At 30.6% G+C, this 22570-nt stretch overlaps 1 protein-coding gene across 1 annotated transcript; it reads left to right on the forward strand.

The window, feature by feature from the left end:
• The first annotated feature begins 4149 nt into the window (after positions 1-4149).
• Positions 4150-5489, forward strand: LOC107955890 (putative pectinesterase 11). The gene is made up of 4 exons (XM_041074116.1): positions 4150-4530; positions 4641-4829; positions 4924-5159; positions 5268-5489. The coding sequence occupies exons 1-4, from the start codon at positions 4150-4152 to the stop codon at positions 5479-5481; spliced, it is 1020 nt and encodes a 339-aa protein (XP_040930050.1). The 3' UTR covers positions 5482-5489.
• Positions 5490-22570: the final 17081 nt, after the last annotated feature.

Consider the following 22570-nt stretch of genomic DNA (forward strand, 5'->3'; position numbering starts at 1 on the left):
AGGAAAATCGGAAAGAAAAGAGGAAAAAGAGAAGAATTTCGACAAACTAGGTAAAAAGAGACGTCAAAAATTTAGAAGAAAATTTTTAGGGATTTCGAAAAAATAAAATAAAAGATAACAAAATCCCCCTCAATCCCACTAAATCACTAAATCACCACCAACTCCACAAACTTTTAACTCCATCCAAACACTCACTACCAACCGAAAAAAAATTAATACCTATGCTCACGCCTAGATTCGACCCCAGGACCTCCAACACCCCAACACTCCACTTAACCACTAAACCAGCAAACCTATTTTGATATGATTTTATAAATACTTAAACTTAAGCCCTATAGACTAGGTTAAGGCTTTACTAATAAAAATACAAAAAATTTCCCAAGACAAGGCTTGAACTTAGGACCTCACCCACACACCCAGAACACATAACCACTAAAGCAAATACACAATTGTGTCACAACATACAATAAATAATTATCTGGGATTTTGAGGCGTTACAGAATGTTATTCTCTGATTCTTTTTCTAGACATATTATTAATAGTTAAAACTATTATATTATGTTCAAAGTTGAGCTAAGTAGAGTAAGGATTGTGTTGAGGAGGGCTACTGGTGATTGTGATGTTTAACTTCCAATGTTGTTTGGTTTTGTTCAGTAAATTGCAATAGGGGAGATTATTGAGGCAAGATGAGCTGATAATTGCTGACTGGCACTCGGTAGTGCCAATTGCAAAGTACCATTGAGGTGCTTAAATACTTGCCTTATTTGGTTTGATAATTTAATGAAGGAAATCTTTGGACCTATTAATGTGTTGTTTTATTTAAGATACTATGCTCCATCTATTGAAACCGGTTCTTGGATTTTGAATATTGTATTAGATTCAGGTGAATCAAATCAACCCTTGAAACACAAAGGATCGATCAAGACTATGTGCTATTTTGGAAATCATATCTTCGATTGATTGTATTTTGATTATTGAGTTGGTAATAGCTATTTTAAGGAGTAACTTTGTTTTCATTTAGATTATATCTTAGCAAGCCAAATATTGATATAAGCTTTGAGGTTTGTCTAAGTTTTGTATGAGAGCTTATCGAGTTCATTCTAATATGTTCATTGAAGAACTATTTTTATGAGGGAGTGGAAATTTTTGTTGTAAACATTCTTGAGTGTTTACTGCCCAAGTTCTCAGGGGGAGGATTTAGAGGTGAGTGTTCTAGTCTTTTATGTGAGATCTCTATACTTGGAGAGTGGTAGAGTGTGAATCACTTGTTGTATTGTGGATTAAAGATAATAAAATTACTCATTAAACTAGACTTTATAAACGTAGGGAAATCGAACTGTGTAAACAAACCTCGATGTTCTTTGTATTTTTGTTTGCACAGTTTTCGTAACGCCAAGCCCTGGTGGCTACTACATTCTAGCACTTTTATTTATGTTTTGTATTTCAACAAACAAGAAACCTAAAGTATCAACATTAATTATGAAAAAAAATGGAATAGAACAAAGTTATCAAATCCAATTCTTACTATATAACTTTTTTTTTCCTTTTTTAAACTATAACTATATTTTTCATATATTCCAATTCTTTTCTTATTTAACTTAATTTTATGGTTTGTTGTAAATTTTTTTTTACCAATCAAATGATTACTAACAATATTTATAAATATATTTTTTCCAAAGGTAAGTTCAGGTGGAAAGATAATTCTTGCTTCACTGAGGTATTATATTGTTTTTAAGGAAAAAAAAGTGAATTATTTATGAAAGTTTTGTTGCAAATCTTACTGTTTTTAACATTTTCTTTTTTGTAATATTAAAAAAGATTAAATTTGATAAAATTTATATAATATTTAAAAATTATGGAATAATATTTAGTATATTGGTAATGTATTTTGTTTATTTCACAAGTAGTTTTAAAAAATTATCATGTGCCTTTTTCCTAGATATAAATTTATTTAATATTTTACTATACCCTATAGAACACTTGTCAATCCCTTGATCCTATTTGTGGAATTTAAAATCTCTACTAAAAATATACCAAATGTTTTCTCAAAAAGAATTAAAATAATTTTTGACAAAAGTTATATTTTGTTAACCATAACAAATTTAAGTTAGTATTTATTTAATATTGATCCGATGCAAATATATAATTTAAAATTTTTATTTTGGCTAGATGCATATACTTAAAAATCTTAATAACTCATTTTAATTCTTTAAATACTGCTTGTAAATTTTTAATTTCATTTGTAATGTATCAAATAATAATACTTAATTAAAGATGAAACTCGATTCCAAAGTTGAGATGTTGTCATAGTAATTGGTGTCAAACTTTTTAAGCAAATCCTTAATTCCTTGGTGTTTGATTAGAGATTTTCTTTTTTAGGTTATGTTTGGACAACTAATGAAAGTGTAACTATTAAGGTAGTAATTACACTCTCTTGTAATTATAAAGAATTGTAATTCTCTAAATGTGTTTGGTTGACAAATTATAATTATATTGTAATTGCCTATGTTATGTTTAGTAGTGCAAATTGTAATTACACAATTACATAATTTATAGTTTTAAAAAACATTGGTTATTGTAAAAAATTATTAGTATTGTAAAAATAATTTTTAAACAAGTAGCAAAAATTAAAATCAAATCATCATAAGTATTATGTTAGCTTAAAAAAGTAGTTGATAATACGATTATTAATAAAAATAGCAAGAAAAATAAATTACATATGCAAATTTTATCTAATTGTTCTAGTGCATATTTTTTGAGTTATTCCCTCTTTAATATTTAACATATGTTCCTTATCACCATTTGTTGGTCCTTGATCGAGTTTATCATCATTTGAATTTGAACCAGCATTATTAAAATTATCAAGATCTCCTTCTATGTACTGTTCGAAGTATAAACCATCTCAATTCCACCTATGATTGAAGTTATGAAAAATGCAACATGCTAGTTTGATCCAACCTTTTTTTATGCTATATTAAGGTGATGTTCTTAATATGAGAAATATTTTTTTAGAACAATAAATAAATTCTCAACCACATTTTGAACTATTGAATGTCTCAAATTAAAGAGTCAGTGAGCTATCTATAGTGCTTATGTCTAGCACCATTCTCTCAAATGGTATCATACTCCACAACATGGTGCAAGAAAACCTTTGCTATTTGCATAATTAGCATCAGCCTTATAGTATCTGGCTTCACAGTCTAAATAATCTGAAGATTTAATTACAAAAATTTATATAAACTTAATTTGGAAAAAGACTTATATTAGGTTATATATCTTTTTATAATGCGTAAATTAAGTGAAAAATAGTATAAAATTTATAATGTATAACCTTTATAAAAAAATATAATTTGTCTAAAATATTATTATTATTATTATTATTATTATTATTATTATTATCATAACTACTTTAAATTGTTAAAAAACATTTGCTGCGTTTATTTCTGAATGCGGCTGAAACGATGACAATTGCTTTCGATTGCGGCTAAAATAAACAATTGGAATTTGGAAGGAGGAAATAAAAAAAAATACAGATTTAAGCATTTTGCTTAATACCACAAATTCATCTCACTTTTCCAAGCTTTTGTAATCAGTCAAAACACAGAAAATTCCTTTTGTTTTAGGCTTGGATTCGTTACTAATATAATAATATGTAGAGATAATTTATTTAATAGATATGTATTAAAATAGCTAATTATGATATTAAAGATAATTCTTATAAATTCAAATTTAAAATTAAAAAAAGAGAGTAAACTTTAGTAAAAAAATTCTCTTCAAAATAAATAAAATATTTTCCTTTAGTTTGTTAAAATCAAGCCATAATGAATTATAATTAATACAAAATCTGAAATTCAAGAAATAAATATATCAAGGACTGCCATGGCCTTATAGAGACGTTTTTCCACGTTTCTATTTTCCGGTTACTTGCGTTGAAAGTTACCCAGGTAGCCTTTTCTAATATAATGTACATTCTCTTGCTTCAAAATTACAAGTGTAAAGTATAAATATCACACTTGCATGTCAAGAAAACGGCTCCAAATTCACATTTATAAAAGCAGAACAACCACGAGTTGTTCGTCATAAACCAATCCTACTTATTTATTTCTTAAATTTTATTCTTAAGTGCACCAATTGATTGAATTGCCAACTATGGCTCCCAAGTCTACTTCTTGCTATGCTCGTTTCTTTTCGATAACTTTATTCCTCATTTTCATGGCTAGTCATGGATCGAACGCCGCCACCGAAGCCCTACTCATAAAAGTTGATCAATCGGGGAAGGGAGACTATAAGAAAATACAAGATGCCATTGATGCGGTGCCATCAAACAACAAACAAGTTGTACTCATATCGGTTAAGCCTGGAATCTATGAAGAAAAAATTACTGTGCCTACTGATAAACCTTTCATTACAATAAGTGGTTCTAACCCAAATGCCACTGTCATAACTTGGAATGACAGTGGGAATATTTTTGAATCACCTACTTTCTCAGTTTTGGCTTCTGATTTTGTTGCCCGATACCTTACTATTCAGGTATCATATTACCTTATATGTTGCTAATATTCAAAAGGTTGGGATTTCGATTTTCAGCCTTTGGGATCCCTTTGATTTAATTAACAAATCCTTTGTCTTAATGTTTATAGAATACGTATGGAGTTGGTGCCAAAGCAGTAGCATTGAGGGTATCTGGAGATAGGGTAGCTTTCTTCGGGTGCAGGATCTTATCGTACCAGGATACCTTGTTAGACGACACTGGAAGGCATTATTATAGCAATTGTTACATTGAAGGTGCTGTTGATTTCATTTGTGGGAATGCTGCTTCTCTTTTTGAGGTAAACACAATTGTAGTACGGCATTAAGATGATTATTTTACAGTTTCGACTCTTACCTTTTCTGATATTCGAACTATTAATTTTTTTTTCTCAGAAATGTCATTTGCATTCACTATCAAAAGGAGATGCATCAATAACAGCCCAACACAGAGACTCACCGTCACAAAACACAGGATTCACTTTCTTGGGTTGCAAGATAACTGGAGTTAAGACTGCTTTACTAGGAAGGGCATGGGGTCCATATTCCAGGGTCATTTTTGCCTTCACCTATATGTCTAATGTGATTCTGCCACAAGGATGGGATGACTGGGGAGACTCATCCAAACAAAGGTAAACAAAGATTACTCCCCAAAAAAAATGACTCAAATAATTTTTGATTCTTTCTTAGTGATTGTAAAAGCAAAATTGTCAATTCCTTTATTTTTGTTGATTCCACAGTTCGGTGTTCTATAGAGAATACAAATATTATGGACCTGGTGCTAGTACAAAGAGAAGGGTTGAATGGGCAAAAGAGCTGACTATCGAAGAAGCAAAGCCTTTTTTGACGAAGAACATGATCGGGGGAAAGAGTTGGATCACATCAACTACAAATCGTTTCACGAAATTGTCTTCAAATGGCATTTCTAGAAATAACACTCGACATCATGCCTGATTAATAGCAGCCTTGCTAAAGTTTTGCATTATTTCCTTTTTTCTTTTTTAATTCGTTTCTCATGCACCAATTTGCAAGGAAGAAAATTAAACTAATGTTAATTGAAGCAGTGTTCTCTAGTATAATATTTTTTAATTAAATTTTATAACGACTCGATTTTCAATGGTACAAGAAAATACGATTTCAGAATATCATTTTCATAAATCGAGTCTGTAAATATTAAATATGAACATTTATGGAGAAAAATATAAAAATATATTTGAGATTGGTCTAGTAATTTCGTCTAATTAATAGCTAATTAAGGATCAGAGACTAAATTGTAAAAGCCCAATCGCTATAGATTTTCCATTGATAAATGGCTTAGGGACTTAAATAACAATTAACCAAATGTCTAAAGTGGTAAATAGACTAATTTCTAATAAGGGTTAGTGCTTGATGATGACCCATTCCACTTAGACTTAAGTGTGATTAAGTTAAGTTTAACTAACTTAATTATAAATTAAACTAAAACTAATTAAAGTATATAAAGTAAAAATGGTGGAAGGTTGTCATTTTCCATAAGCCTTCACCGTCCACCATTGTTCAAAACAAAAAGAAAACCCTTCCAAGCATTCAAACATTTGATCAAGCAAATTGATATATAATTTAAGTCATTTTCTTGTAATTTATATAGATTTGAGGTCGCGGGAGCTTGATTTAGCTAGCCTATGTACCAACTTGTAAAACTGTTAAAGTTTTGAAAGTTTTAATTGTTGATATCTAGAAGAATTAGGCATAAAATTGTTAGATTTTAAGCTTAGATTATGAAAATGACTAGATTGTAAAGTTAATTTAGCTTAATTGTTAACTTTGTTACATTTGGGATTAAATTCAATAAAAGTAAAACCTATCATGAAATTATGTTATAAATTGAAAGGATAACGTCTCTGATGAAAGTATGTGAAATTGAATTTTAATTCAAAGCTAGAAAATTAAAGTTATGCTTATCTCAAGTTCAAAGATTAAATTGAATAAAATGTAAAATATGAAGAAATTTTGAAAAATGGAATTATATAAGATCATGCATATCACGACATATGTGAAAATGTTTTCCATTGACTGGTTATATAAAACAATTTTATAGATCAAAATTTGGGTCAAATTGGAGTTAATAAGGAAAAAACTAAATTTATTGATTAGTCCTTGGAGAATCAACCCGTTTTGGTGTTCGAATAGGTAAATCATATGGAATTTACTATCTCACTTAGTATTATATGCGTATACTTGTGTTTAATTTAATATATGAATGATCCTATAGAGTTGTAATGTTATGAATTTGGCACATTTGGCTAGTAATGGATTGAATGAAAATATTATGTGATATTTGATTATTATGAAACAATATAGAGGTACAAATGTAAAAATACGAATGATTGTATTATATGGAACTAAAGAATGTTACCCTTTTTTAGGGTGTGATATGTAAATGTAAATGATTATAGGGTTGATATTGAAAAATGTGAAAATTGATGCCCGTGTGAACTTAGTAAATGTCAGGATACAATTGGCATGACAATAGGGTTTGGTGTGTGCTTGTACGAGATTTACTATAGATTTTAGTGAGATCCAACATTCCTTGCAAATTCTTGGTATCATGTGACATAGGTTTAGCTAGGACAAGTAACCTGATGTGTTGTGATATAAGTTAAGCCCGGATAGGTAACCTGATATATATACTTAGCTTGGACAAGCAACTGGTGTGATGTAGTTTACCCGTGTATCCGACTCTGTTTACTTAGGTTCATCGAGTGAAATGGTATAATCGAAATTGGAAAGTGTGAGAATGTGATGAAATGGACTTAACACTCAAATTGAATTGTCATTGTTTAGATTGAATTGCAAACGAATCATATGTATTTGGTATAGTTCTAAAGATAGATAATGGAATATATAATTGGATTCATTTATGTATATCTTTGGTTTCTTTGAACTATTTATGTTATCAAATATACATGGATACAAATACTCACCTTGTTGATGTTTTGACTACCATGTTTTAGCCAACATTATGCCAAGCTATGGTAATTTAAATACTTACGTAAAAGAAAAGTAAGCATAGTATTTTCCATTTGAACTTACTAAGCATTCTAAATGCTTACTCTATTTGTTTCTTTTTCCTTCTAGATCATAGCCTTGTGGAACTCACCGAGCTGTATCATCGTGAAGTTCACATTATCACTAAATCAATTGTAATATGTTTATTTTGATATTGAGGTTGTGGTATGTATATAAGGATAAGGTGTTATCGAAAGTCATTTTCTTGATAGAATGGTAAGTTTGAATTTGTATTAATGGTTAAGTTGTATGTAAAGCTTAGGATATATACTAAGTGTTGTTATTTAGTTGATGTTTGCGCATGATATATAAATACTAAGATTTGTGTACTGAAAAAATGCTAAGTTTGGCATGCTAAGCATGAAATGTAGCTTGATGTATGTTTTGGTAAATTGTAGGTCAAGTTCATTGGTTGCTTCATTACTATAATGCACAAGTGTGAGGTATTTGAATTTTAAATGAAGTTAGTTGTTGTAGTTGATTTAAATTCAAGCATTGATTATGTTTATATGGTAAATACTTGAGGTATTATGTTGTTGTTTGGTTTTAAATAAACATGAGCATGATTTAGTTTAGATTTGGCATGAATCTATGTTATTTAATGGTATGAAAATGTAGGAATTGAAAGTTTGGATTAGGTACCAAATGCGCTTTTAGCAAAAAATAGGGGCTTCGTCACGACCACAAACTTCCAAGTCCCAACGTGATGATGGCAGTGAGTGACGTCGTGGCGTCAGTAAACATGATGTTGCAATGTGACTTATTGAGTTGGTGACGTCATGACGTGGAGATTGCAAAGTCGCGACATCGATCCCGAATTTTTAAAACTTTACAGTTTGGTCCTAATTCATGTACGATTTAATAAAAGAGCTTTTGTAAGCTCGTGGAGAACTTGAAAATAATTGTAATGCATATTTAGAACATGAATGATGCCTATTCGCATATATGATTGGTCAGATGTTGTAAAATTGTTTGAATTTGCTTCAGTAATGTTTGTAGCATCCTACAGCTCAGATCCGATGGTTGGGTCAGGCGAAGGGTGTTACAAATTTGTTGCTATGACATTTATTAAATAAAAAAAATACCTACTTGGTAGTCATGTATTTAAAAAATTTTAATTAACTTTAATTTAATAAAAAAAATTAACAATGTTAATAGTTGGACTTGAATTTTGAAATCTGAAAAGTATATAGACTAAATTCCATGAAATAAAAATACAAGGACTAAGTTCCTATTTTTTGAAAAGTACAGAGACTTGTGACACATTTTAATCTAGTTTTTGAAAAACGAAGAACAATATTGCAAGCAAAATTGAACAATGTCAGAAGTAGAGCTACGAACAATACGAACTATTTCAGCCACTAATGAACAACCAAAAAGAACAATGAAGAACACACCGATATATTTACACAGTTCAGTTTCCCTGCATCTACGGGGCCCTGATATTCCACTCTATTAATACCTCGAATAACAAGTGATTACAAGCTCTAACCCTTATCAGATTAGAATCTCACTTTTGCACCTAAGGTCTAGATCATTCTTCTCTGAAATTTCCCCATGAAAACTTGGGAGAAAAATCAAGTAACACGCTTGATTTTACACTTAATCACTTTAAAGAATGTTCCTCAATCAAACAAAAATAAGTTTTCTCAGATCAATACAACACCTGCACAAGTCTTCTCAATTTATAAGCAACCAAGACTTGCAAACATATTAGATCAATTACAATCAGTTTTCCCATCAAAATAGTAGGACAATAAGCTCTGAGAATATCTTCAATAAATTTAAGATATGTCTTCGAATTTTTGAGATATTTTACCATGTCACCTGAATCGGTCCAAATTATAAATAAAATTCCTAAAATCGAATTGTACAAATAAATAAATAATAGCACTACATGTAAAATAAATATAACTAATTTTTAATTAATATAATAAAAATCTAATTTAATTGAGAATGATTTAAGATAATTAAAAATAATTTATTTATTGAAGTGAATAATATTCTTTATTTAAATTGAATAGTTGTAATTAATTTAGTGAACTAATTATTTCTCAAATTTTAGCATTAAATTTAGGATTGAGACTCATTTAAGGTAATAAATTATTTATTGAAGGCAAAAATATTCATTATCTAAAAGTGTATAATTGTAATCAACATAGTAAAATAATTTCTTTTTAAATTAAAAATATAAATATAAAATATCAATGGGTTATTGTGTAAATTTTACACTATATTTTACTTTAATTAATATTTGTCATCGTAGAAGTCTATCTGGAAATATCCGAGACCACAGAGAGTCAGAGTTTTTCTCTGGTTGGCTTCTTAGCAAAGACTCCTCACCAATTTCGAGCGTGTAAGAAGAGGGATTGGGCACAGCACTTCGTGCGCTTTGTGTGGGTATAGGATTAAAGATTTGTCTCATGTTCTCCGAGATTGCTCCTTTGCAAAGGATGTGTGGACACTTGTTCTTCCAAAACAACTCAAACAAAGGTTCTTTTCTACCCCTCTTCCTAATTGGTTTTCACTTAACCTTTGTTTTCATGAAATATTGCAGGATAGTGGACTCTCTTGGCCATGTTTATTCGGATTAATTACGTGGAGCATATGGAAGAATAGAAGTCTTTTTATCTTCCAGAATATCACCTAGACAACATATGACGTGGTCAAAAGCTCCAGTTGTTGGGCGCGGCAATACGAAGCAAGCATGGGAATCAATAAAAGGAGTACACACAGTTCTAATTCAGCAAATCTCTCAAATAATACGTGAGTTTTCTTATCCACGGACGGAGCTGTCGCTAGAGACTCTAGATTTGCTGCTACAGGAGGCGTGGATAGAGATCATGAATGAAATTGGATAGTGGGATTCACTCTTTTTTAGGAGTTTGTTCTCCATTTGAAGCTGAACTCTGGGGCATTCTTGATGATATTCTTATTTTGCTTAATAAGGGATACAGGCGTATCTAGATCTTGAATGATAATCTTGAAGTCGTTGAAACCCTGTTAGACTTGGATTTGGAGGATTCCGGGATTTCAGTTCTCAGAAGGACTAAATGCATTATAAAGGAGGAAGGAGTGTGGGAGATTAAACATATTCCAAGGAATCAAAATTTGGTGGCAGATCGTCTTGCCAAACTTAGTCTAAATTGGAAATCAAGTTTTCAGATTTTTAACGAGGCTCCCAAGGATATAGTAAACCTATTACAGGATGATAAAGATAATGGTTATCTTTTGTAATTGATTTTATTCAGTTTTTTCATCAAAAAAAAATATTTTCCATCGTAATTATGAACTAAAGGTAAATTTACTACTATACTTTAATTATAAATTAAATCTTGTCGTGTTACTTTTGTTTGATTGAATTTTGTTATTAATGTTTGATTTTTATCAAAATTCAGGTAAACTACCCCGTTAGTCACACCAAAATTAGGTCATTCCTATTTTGTTACCTCAAAAAAACATTAATTTAGTCAATGTCGTTAAAGAAATTAACCAAATTAATCACTCAACTGTTAAATTTAATGAAATGCTCTCGTTTCCTTTTTTTTCTTTTTTATTTTTTTCACCTTCTCCCTTATAACCCAGAAACCCTAGCCGCTAACTCCTCTAAAGATGTTATTGCTTCCTTTGTCGAACCACTACAGTGAGTGTTGTCCTATCAATGAACAACGCTAATGGACTCTTCTTTCTCCCTATTTCCATGTTTTCCTTTTCCTTACCCATGGTTTCTGCTTCTCACTATCTCTATTGTGATCGTCCAACATCTTCTTTGGCGCTAGATTGTCGATCCAAAGCCACCAAAGTGAAGCCCAAAGCCTTCTCTTAAAATCTATAAGGTTACATTTCTCCAAAAAAAAAACCTAACAATTGTGAGGCCACTCCCAAAACTTTAGAATTTTCGTGCTCTGATATCCTAATCCCCCTATCGGTATGGCTTGATTTTGAGATGGCTTTATACTTTTGAGCTTGCAAACAATGGTTCGACGGAAGTAATGATGACATCTTTAAGAGAGGTAGCGGCTAGGGTTTCTGTGTTAGAAGGGAGAAGATGAAGAAAAAGAGGGGAGATAGAAAAAAAAGAAGAGAAAAGTTAAAAATAAACTAAAAATAAATTTAATGGTGGAAGAGATGGATTTAATGATTGAGTGATCGATTTTATCAATTTCTTTAACGAGAGTGACCAAATTTACAAAAATATATATATATTTTGAAGTGATCAAATTAGGAACGACCTAAATTTAAAGCGATTAACGGGGTGGTTTAACCTTAAAATTTGCTATTTAATTTTAACTAAAAATAATTTAAATAGAAAATTTAATAGAAAATATTTTTAATATTAAAAAAAGTAAGTTAATCAATATAATCTATACTATTAATAAAACTCCTAACCAGGGACAGATCCAAGATTTTACTCCAAGGAAGGTGAAATTTCTAAATCCGAACGAATTTTTTTTAACATAAAAAAGTGTCAATTCTTCTTAGATATTTTTTGTTCTTATCAAACAAACCAATTTAATATTTTTTTAAAAAGCATGAACGTTTTAATTGTAAAAAAATTAAAAAGAAAAAATTACACTTTATAAAATTAAATATTTCTTTTCAATATGCAAAAAAGAATAACTAATACTATACTAAAAATTTCATAAAATATCATTATAATTCCAAAAATTAAATTTAAAAAACTTGGTTTTAGTCCTATTTCTCAGTATCAGGCATCCTAAATTGCACCCTCCGCTTTTTCATAAGATTGAACTTATCAATGATAGAATCTGTTGAAAATTTTTGAGCTATCTCTTTTTCGATGTATGCCACCAAGTAAGCTGAAAAAAACAATCATTCTCCATTCTGTTGCAAAGCCTTGTCTTCACAATTTTCATGTTGAAAATGTTCGTTCGGTTGTTGTAGTAGAAATAGGAAAAGTAAGCAAAAGACAAATAATTCTATCAAGAAGAGGATAAGTACTTGACTTATTTGTCTTAGTTAGCACTTGACTCAACTCGATAACTGTAGAACCTTTTTATCACTCTATGCTTTGATGAGCATCTAGTTGAAAATGCTCCAATTGAATCTTCATGTGTAGCTTTTCTTGTTCCGTAAAATCGTTTGGATAAAAATCATTCATAAGCTTGCAAATATCTTCCACCCGAAAAACTTTGTAATTATCACGTAGATCCAAAGCAGAGCTAAGAACAAGTAACTCCACTACCTCATCATTAAAATGAGAATTCATTTTATCACACTTGTGTTAGCCACTGCCCTAATAGTTTAAAATTCAAAGCACCATATTAGGACTTTAAGATTAGTCTTTCAAGACCCAGTATACATTAATATTTGATTATTATCAAAGTTATATAATTAAAAATTGAAAAGTACTTTATTAATATAAAGTACAACCTTATGGCTTAAAGGGGCGAATTATATGATATACAATTTAGTCAAGGGGGCGAATGTTATACAATATGGATACCAAATTAAAATACATGAAAATTTATTTATGAAATTCAAAAATTTGAAAATTCCAAGGCACCGCCCGCCCCCCTTTATCCATCCCTAGCCCTGACTGAGTTGGTGCCACAGGACCAACTCAGTTAAAAAAATTATGGAAATATCCTTTCATAATTAAAATAAATTATATTATCTGAGATATTTTAGTCATTTCATTTTAGCAAAAGCCAAGAAAAATATTCATATGGTGGTATTTGAACTCGTACCAATTAGATTAGTAAAAAATTAAATTTGCCACTCAACCAAAGCCACATTTCAATATATTTTATATATTTTTATTTTAATATGCAAAATTTATTATCTCCATCAGTTATGTATTTATACTTACTATTAATAAAATCTTTAACTGAGTTGGTGTCAAGAGTCAATAGGGCACCAACTTAGTTAGTAAATTACAAAAATGACTTTTTGTATTTAAAATAAGTTATATTATTTGAGGGTACATATATATATAATAGGATTTGAACCCATGCCAATTACAAAATATATATATTTACCACTCAACCGAAACTTTATTTTAATCTACTTATACATTTTATTTTTGTCATGCATAATCTAGTACCTCCATCAATAGACAATCATATGTTATTTTTAAACATACGTATTCTAAATTTGTGGTTTCCATATGCATACGCATATGATAGGATTTCTAGTATTAAATGAAAAGATTATTTTATAAAAAAAAAACAAACTTCAATTTTCCCATATATATTATTTTTCAAGTATTTATTTCATTAATTATAAATTCTAAGTTGATTTATTAATTTTTAAATATTCTATAAATTATCTTATTATATTTTGCTTTTAAAGCATCAAAATTCATATTTTAATGGTAATATTTAATTAAAAAATTTTGGCGAAATTCAATAAAATTGAAATTTTAATGATGAAAGCGAGGAGTAATTTTACTCGTATTTCTAAAATATAATAAAAATATCAATTAAAATAATATAATAACATTAAATATTCGCATATAATATGAATTTAGATTAAAATCTTGTTCCATGATGTTGTAATTAGAATTTTAGTGAGGTAAAAATCTCAAACTATTTCATAACCCATTTGATAATGTGTCTAGTCGATATATTTTAATTATTTATTTAAATTAATTTTAGATATAAGTTTTACCTAAATTAGAATTTAACTAATTAAATTAGAATTTAATTAATTGTTTTCTATGTAAGAAAATTATTATTTAATGTGTTAAGAAATAAGTGGATACGCAAATTAGATGAAAAATTTAACATGAGAGCTTAAATTGGTGCACGAGACAAAGATTTTATATTTTTAAACTTGTCTCTTTTTATTTTAGGATTTTATTAATTTAAATTGTTGTTATTGTTATTATTATTATAAAATATATAATGAGGTGATAGTAGAGGGGGCGACGCATCACAGCAGACCCTTTACTTTTCTTTAGGTTTTATTTTATTTTATTATTCATGTTCTTTTAGGTTAAGATTTTATTTTTATTATTATAGATACTGATTATGTAGCCTCAACCACCTTGTTTTAGTTATTAGGTTTATCTATTATTATAGTATATACTTACGTCGGAAAGGGAAGAGGCGGACAGCCGCCTTAAAACGTTTATTTTTATTTTATTTTCTTTCAAGAAAATTTCCTCCTTTCATTCTTTAATTTTATAAGTCAATCTTTTATTTGGTTTTCGATATCGTGAGAATCGAAACTGTACATAAAATTTTTTATACCGATATTTGTTATTTCTCTGATTAAATAAATATACATTGTCGTTTCACAAAATTATATTGACATCAAGTAAAAAAGAATTCGTTGATTTAGTATTGATAGACGTACAGTTGAAAGTACCGAATCAATTGCTTGTCATATTCTGTCTATTGAGTAATACGTTGGCCTGTCCAGTTAAGTAATTGATTGGATCGGTCGAGGGAAATAACAATTGAATCTAAACGACCTCGCAGTTAAGGTTGTTGGTTTGAGTTGGGCCCTTCTAGTTCCCAAGGCTACTAAAGAACTAAATCGTGGACGCATGTTTCGTGGTTATTCGTCCAATAAGGGTTAATTGTTGAGCGTTCTCGCAATTAATTTATATACAGAAGGATTAGTGGTCTGAGGCATCCTCGATCACTATAATTGACTTATCGATTAAAGGAGAAGATTTGTTATCAATGATCGTTTTAAAACCAGAGCCAAAATCGAGCTTGGAGCTAGAATTTCATCACATTGGTTTATTCAATTTAATTTAATTTCATTTTTATTTTTACCGTTATTTCGATTTCAATTATCTCTATTATTTTTAATTTTATCATATTTAAATTCTTTCTTTTATTTTTACACAAATCATCACACGTCATGGGCACAACAACTGCCTAGACGCGCAACCTATTTAAACCGAACAATAATTTTAAATATCCCAATCCTTGTGGGATTAACGCTACTTCCTATACTACTATTTATTTATTATTTAAGTGTAGAAATATTATTTTTGATGAATTCAACATCCAACACCATTAATTTATTGACTATTATAAGTTATTACTAAATTCAATTTCTAGTTGAATTAAATTAATTCATGTAATCATAATTAAAAATTTTCATCACAATTTTGATAGTTATTAGTTTTTTTTCCTATTGCTATTTCTGTTCAACTTTATATTTAAAATACTAGTTTTCACATTCTATTAATGTTAGTCTAACTTGATTATATATATATATATATATATTTCATCGTTGAAGTTGTACATTTTAATTAATTAATCAATTAAATTTGTAGTATGATGAATGGGTTCGTATATGAAACCAACCATATTCAACGAAGGATAGTCACAACTATAAGGAATTACCACCACATGGTTAACAAACATGTTGTATCGAGCTTATTTGATAATGTGTTTTAATATAATAAATTAAAATATTTTTGAATTAAAAGCTAAAGTTGAATAACAATTAACAATTAACAAAATTGTATTTCAAATGATGTCTAAAAGATACAATTTTGTGCCTACTATTTTGAACCCTTAGAAAACTTTTTGAATTAACTTTTAATCAAGTTAAAATAATTTCAATTGAGTTAAAACTATTTTAAAATAAGTTAGTATTGCTCCAGGCAAAAAAATATGGCATGTATGATAGTTTTTACAATATTGATATCTCTCCAAAAATCAATATCAATTTGAAATTTTGGTTCTCAAACATTTTAGCCAAGTATCGATACTTTTCATGTGGTATCGATAAAAGTTTACTGGTATCGATATTTCTGGCTCCAGCAACCACTGAATTTTGCATTAAATGCTAAAAATATCAATACTAGCAAGTATCGATATTCGTGGTTGCAGGTGAATTAAATGCACTGATTATTTCATCCCCAATAGCTCTATTCATTTCTATAATAACCACAACGGTTGGAAATTAATTAGGGTGTATAAATATCATCTTTTAAAGGCCCTACAATAATAATAGAGATTATCAAGCAAAAAGATAAAGTGTTTTTCTTCGTATTTGTGCTTCATTTGCAAACACTCTAATCTTGTAATGATTACTTCTTAGTTTGCTATTTGTATTCACTCTTTGAGAGGGTTTTGTCTTAAGGTTTGGGTAGAAACCTTAAGAGAGTTTGTAAGGTTAAACATTATCTTCAAAGGTTGTTAAATTACAGAATTCGAAAAAATCTTTAATTGTGAAAAGCTAAGGTAATGGAGTAGGTAATTGGGGTCGAACCACTATATATTATCATGTTCATTGTCTCTATTTATTCCCTTAGCTACCACAAATTTTTTAAAAACTAATTCACTTCCTCTTTTGACAATTTTGAGTTAATTAGTCGAACTAACAAAACACATCAAACATAACAAGAGGTTGGTGACCCCTTTTCAAGCAGTCCAAATACCTCATCTCACCACACCTCCTTAGAAACTCCGGAGTGAATAATAAGATAGCAGATGGCACAACAATTGTAATTGGCCAAGGGCAAAATTAAGCCATTTAATTATTTTGGATCATCTTGTTTAGTGAAAATCTTCTCTTTAATTTTTTTTCGTTTGCTCCCTTTGGCAAAAAATGGGCTTCAATAATAATTTAGTTTTCAGTTTTTCCTTTTTGTATAATTTGTTTTCTGTATAGTTACATCAACATTCTAATTATTGACGCTGTTTAACTTGAAACATCAATCCTACCACCATCCTCGTAATTACCGTAACAAATATTTCTTTATTCTAAATTTTGAAAATTAAGAAATAAAATTATTACTAACTTTTCAGTTGACCTAAATTGGGTTTTAACCAGTGGGCCAAACCATCAGAAACAACCAAGGCCATCATGACCCAGAAGTAGGAAAAGAAAGATAAAAAACAAAACCACAAGGCCGAAGCGTCGCCACTCGCCGCAACATATCACCGGAGCAGCCACCACGTAATAGAAAAGGAAAGCGGGCGGCGCAACAGTAGTCAACCAATTCAAGCATTCATTACGTCTCTATTCTTGGTAGTAACGATGAATTTGAACTGGAAAATGGGCATGAATGCTAATTAGGGTAGTTTTTATTTTAAGCTATCTGAAGACTTTGTGCTGCCACATCATTATGACAATATCCTCACTATACGTATACGTAGACAAGTTAATTAATTTATAAACTTAAAGGTTCATGGAATTATCATTAAATAGTAATATTCCTCACATTAAGATTTATGGTTTCTTTCTTTAATGCTAATATAAAATTTTAAATTGATTAATCAAAACCTATTTTACCGACCCTTAGAAAATACAATTATTGGTTCTTATAATTATAAGAGAATATGATCTGATATTATGGGATTTAAAACTCATTTTAAATATTTTCTAAACAAAGCTTTCATTAAAGTAATTTCACAATAATAGTTATGATTACTTATCATTAGTATGTATGTTATATCTTATATAGACTTAATTTATGTGGCGTTTCAACTATATTTATTTTTCTATTTTTGTACTTAATTTTTTTTATCTCAATTTGGTATTTAAAATATGTTTCTGTTATATTTTTAGTTTATTTTTTACAAAGGTTAAAAAAAAAATCTTATAGACAATCATAAAGTGTCATGTGATATCTTTATGTGAAAAAATATTTTTTATTAAATGTATATACACATTAAAAAATATAAAAATGGACATAAATATATAAAAAATTTAGAATAGTATATAAAATCTAAAAACAACATATAAATTGTAAAAAAAAATTAAAAGGCCTAATAGAAATTGCTTATTTTTCCAATCCCGCTATAAATTCTGTAACTCCCCAAACACAGCCTAGACGTTATGACCGTATCTGGTGATGTCACATTAAAAGGGTTTTGAAAACAATTAAACCATTTCAGTTCATTAGTTCACATTTATTCATAACAAACTTCAAAATGTTTATTCAACTCTTAAGTTTCTATATTCATTATCAAAACGCTAATCTATTTGCCTAAAAGACATTTAGAGCGGAAGCTTAAAAAAAAGAAACGTTGTTTTTAGAAAACCATTGCTTTTGATAAAATTCGAGTTATCGTGTTTCATCGTTTTAGAATCATAAAGTGTAGTCTAACCCGAATAAAAATAAAACAGTCTGTAAAGTCCGTATTACAAAAATATAACCTAGAATAAATCGAACATAAAAATTATAACGTAATCATCACCAGTTCGAACATGTGGTCACCGAGAGGCTCTGTTGCACCGATCCGCCTAAGACTGTGGATTACCTATACAGAATAAACAGAGAGGAGTGAGTTTACGTAAACTCAGTATGTAACCCCACAGAATTCAACATGCACACAAACAGAATATCAGTATCAGTTAGATACAAATGCAGGCCTAAGCCCATTACAGATACATATGCAGATTCGGGCCTAAGCCCATATCAGATATAGATATACAGATCAGAATCAGAAATCAGATAACAGAATCCTACCACCATCCTCTACACACCATCTTCGGCCATCCCTACACACTATGTGGGGTTTAAAACACCCACCCAACCCTACACACTATATAGTACCGATGCGGTAAATAACAGATATAGTGCAACCATGCTGCCAGATAATAGGCAAAACTGCCTTTCAAAACACTTCCACCAGTATAACAATTCCACTCGAATAACAGTAACATACATAAAGTATTACAGATAGTACATACTTAAAATGCGTATATAAACAGATAATAGATATGCATGGCATAGACAAGCTCAGAATAGTACATCAGTCTAGCATAACACATAGTTTTAGGGTTTAGTAGCCTTTACCGACCCTTCGATAGGCCCACATTCGATTAGGACGACCCGTGCGACCCTACGAAAAATTTTAATACAATTGGCCCACATGCCTGTGTGGTCTGCCCGTCTGGGCCCACACGCCCAGATTGGCCTACCTCGTGTGCAACACACGGGCTGGCCCAATTATCATACGCCCGTGTGACGTGCCCATATGAGCCCACGCGCCCGTGTGGCCCATACGCCGAATTCGATCTAGTCCGTGTAGCCCACACTGCCACACTCCAACCATCACACTGTCGTTTCTTGCCTACAACCTGGCCTTCATCGATCACACGGTCGTGTCATCGTACACAACCTACCACACGGCCGGATGGCATCGGCAGTGGTGATTTTCAAGTTTCTTTGAACCTTGTTTTTCTGTGTTTTTGGTGCACACCTGGTACGATTTTGATGCTAAAAAGATCCCGAGCCTCTTGAAACCTAAAATTGATCAATTAAAACCCCAATTAGTCACTTAAATCGTGATAATCTGAAATCACAAAACTAACAAGAGTCTGATTCAGACGTTTCACGCTTACTCAAACTCCTCAAACGATTAACTATGAATCTACAAGAGAGTAGTCACGATCTTCTCGATTAGCTGCTACTAAACACAAGTTGTTACCAATCAGAAAAGAGGATCCGTTCTAACGACTCTAAAAGAAACCTCCCTACTCGAACAAAAAAGCCACCTCCATTTACCAATGCGAACGAATTTCGTGAACAGGGGAACCGTAATTCAGAAAATAAGAAGATGGCGCAGAAAACAAAGGAAAAAAATAGAAGAGAAGGAAAAGGAGAAAATAGAGGAATGAGAAAGATGAAATGTCAGTTTGTTTTCCCAGAGAGATTTTTGAGGAATCAAGCTTTACCCTTAATCCCATTACTCAGATTTCTAATTAAACTGAAACTCTATTAGTCACTAGAGCAAAAAAAAAAAAAAACTCTCTTGCTAAAGAAGAGGTTCGAACACAAGACCTCTAACACACCAGTTCCTTTACCACTTGAACCAGCAAGGTCATTCTGATATGGTTTAACAGACAACTTTATATAAGCCCACTGAACAGAGATAGAGATTAATTCCAGAAATAACAAAAATTGCTAATGGTAAGGCTTGAACTTGGGACCTCACACACACACCTAGAACACTTAACCACTGAAGTAGATACACAGTTGTGTCAACATTTAACAGAAACAAACATAAAAAATATGGGGCCTTACAACTTTACCCTTTAAAAAAATTTCGACCTTAAAATTTACTTAATCAGAACAGATGAGGATACTTGATCGCGTGATTTCGTGGTAGGTTTTAAATATTTATAATTAATCGTTCTTGATACTAACTATTATTGCAATGTAGGCAAGTGTACCTACCGAACAGTAGTATAGTTCTAGCAAGACCGGATTGTCTAACCCAAAGGAACTAAAAGTACTAGTAATGACTGTCTTTTTTATTATCTAACCTAAGAATAAAAAGGTTTTGCTTTAACTAACTAATTATCTAAAACTAAGAACTCACAGAAAATAGAATTAGAGAATTGCTTTTGGGGAAAATCGATTGAATTAAGACAATACCTAAGGAAAAATCCACTTAGACTGTACTTGTTATTCTGGCCCCGAATCGGATGATTTATTCATTTAACTTGTTCCGTAGAGATCCCTAAGTTATGTAATTATTCCTATTCAAGACTAATAACGTCTAATCCCTAGATTGAATAAGTGAGATCTTTCTCTAATTAACACCCTAGGGTTGCATTAACTCGATCTATGGATCCCCTTATTACGTTTCACCCTAATCTGGTAAAATCTTGTCACCCTATGTCTAGGCGCACAAACAACATCGCTTAATTATGACAAATGTACTCTTAGACAGGGTCTATTCCTCCTCTGAATAAAAGCTTATCTTGGATCAGTATCCTGAGATATCAAACTAAGAACTAAGAACTCATAATTAAGAACAAGTTAAATATTTATCGTACAATTCAGAAGATAATAACAAGATTCGTCTTAGGTTTCATTCCCCTTAGGTATTTAGGGGTTTTAGTTCATAACTAAATAAGAAAAAATCTCAGAATAATAAAGAATACAAAACATAAAGAAAACCCAAAACTCCTGAAGGGAAATTGAGGGGAGATCTTCAGTCTTGATGATGAATTCGACTTCTGAGATGGATCAATCAACTTTCTTGGAGTAATTCCTTACTCCCTATTTTGTGTCCCTTTTTCTTTCTCCTCTAGTGTGTATTTATAGGCTTTAAAATGCCTAAGAACCCTCAAAATTAGCTTTGCCGAATTGGACTCAACTTGGGCTCGATAGGGACATGCCCATGTGACACGCCTGTGTTCGATTACTTCAGGCCGTGCTCGAGCCTGCCAAATTGACACGGCCGTGTGGTCTACCTGTGTGAGGAGGTCCAGGCCGTGTTGATTTCATACTTTGGCCCATTTTCTCCGTTTTTGGCCCGTTTCTCGTTCCTTTCGCTCTCCTATGCTCTCTTAAGTATAAAACATGAAATCAAAGCATTAGGAGCATCGAATTCACCAATTCTAATGGAAAATCATCCATAAAATGCGTTAAACATGGGGTAAAAATATGTATAAATTACGATTTATCAAAACCCCCACACTTAAGCATTTGCTTATCCTCAAGCAAAATCCTCAACTCATAATTAAAATAAATTCTTCTCAACTTATAATTTCTATCGATAATATCTCAAAATAATCCATAGGTAATCATACATTGAGAATTCAACTAAAAGAACATAAAAGTTTCGAACATTCCAAGTTGAGTATTTAATCATGCAAACATAGGTGTCTCCCCTCATTTATGTAGTTACCTTTGATTCAGAATATCACAGTTTCACATCCTCACTAAAGATTTGCTCAAATCACTCGAGGTGTTTAAGGACAATAAATGAAGCACTCAATAGTCAAGAATGAAAAGTCATTACCATAGGCTTGCATGAAAATCAAATCTCCACCACTATAAAATAAGATGATACATCAATCAAAAGGTCTTTAGAGGGTTGTAATGAGGCTTGGTTAAGGGGTGTGGTCACAAGCTAAAAGAAAAAGGTTAGAATCGAGATCAAATTGAAAAGTTTCCTAACTAGAAAAGAGTTACTCATCACTTGCGTACAACAGAGCTTCTTCTCAGAAAATGGAATTTAATTTTTTTTAGCTCAAAAGATCATTACTACTAATATGCATACATTTTTTTTTAAGAACAAGTTAAATTACAAAGTAA

Source organism: Gossypium hirsutum, chromosome A07, assembly GCF_007990345.1.
Source record: "Gossypium hirsutum isolate 1008001.06 chromosome A07, Gossypium_hirsutum_v2.1, whole genome shotgun sequence".
NCBI classification, from domain to species: Eukaryota; Viridiplantae; Streptophyta; class Magnoliopsida; order Malvales; family Malvaceae; genus Gossypium; species Gossypium hirsutum.

Coding starts and splice junctions, on each gene's coding strand:
- LOC107955890 (XM_041074116.1), top strand. CDS start 4,150: ATGGCTCCCAAGTCTACTTCTTGCTATGCTCGTTTCTTTTCGATAACT. Junction 4,531..4,640: donor CCCGATACCTTACTATTCAG/GTATCATATTAC, acceptor TAATGTTTATAG/AATACGTATGGAGTTGGTGC. Junction 4,830..4,923: donor ATGCTGCTTCTCTTTTTGAG/GTAAACACAATT, acceptor TTTTTTTCTCAG/AAATGTCATTTGCATTCACT.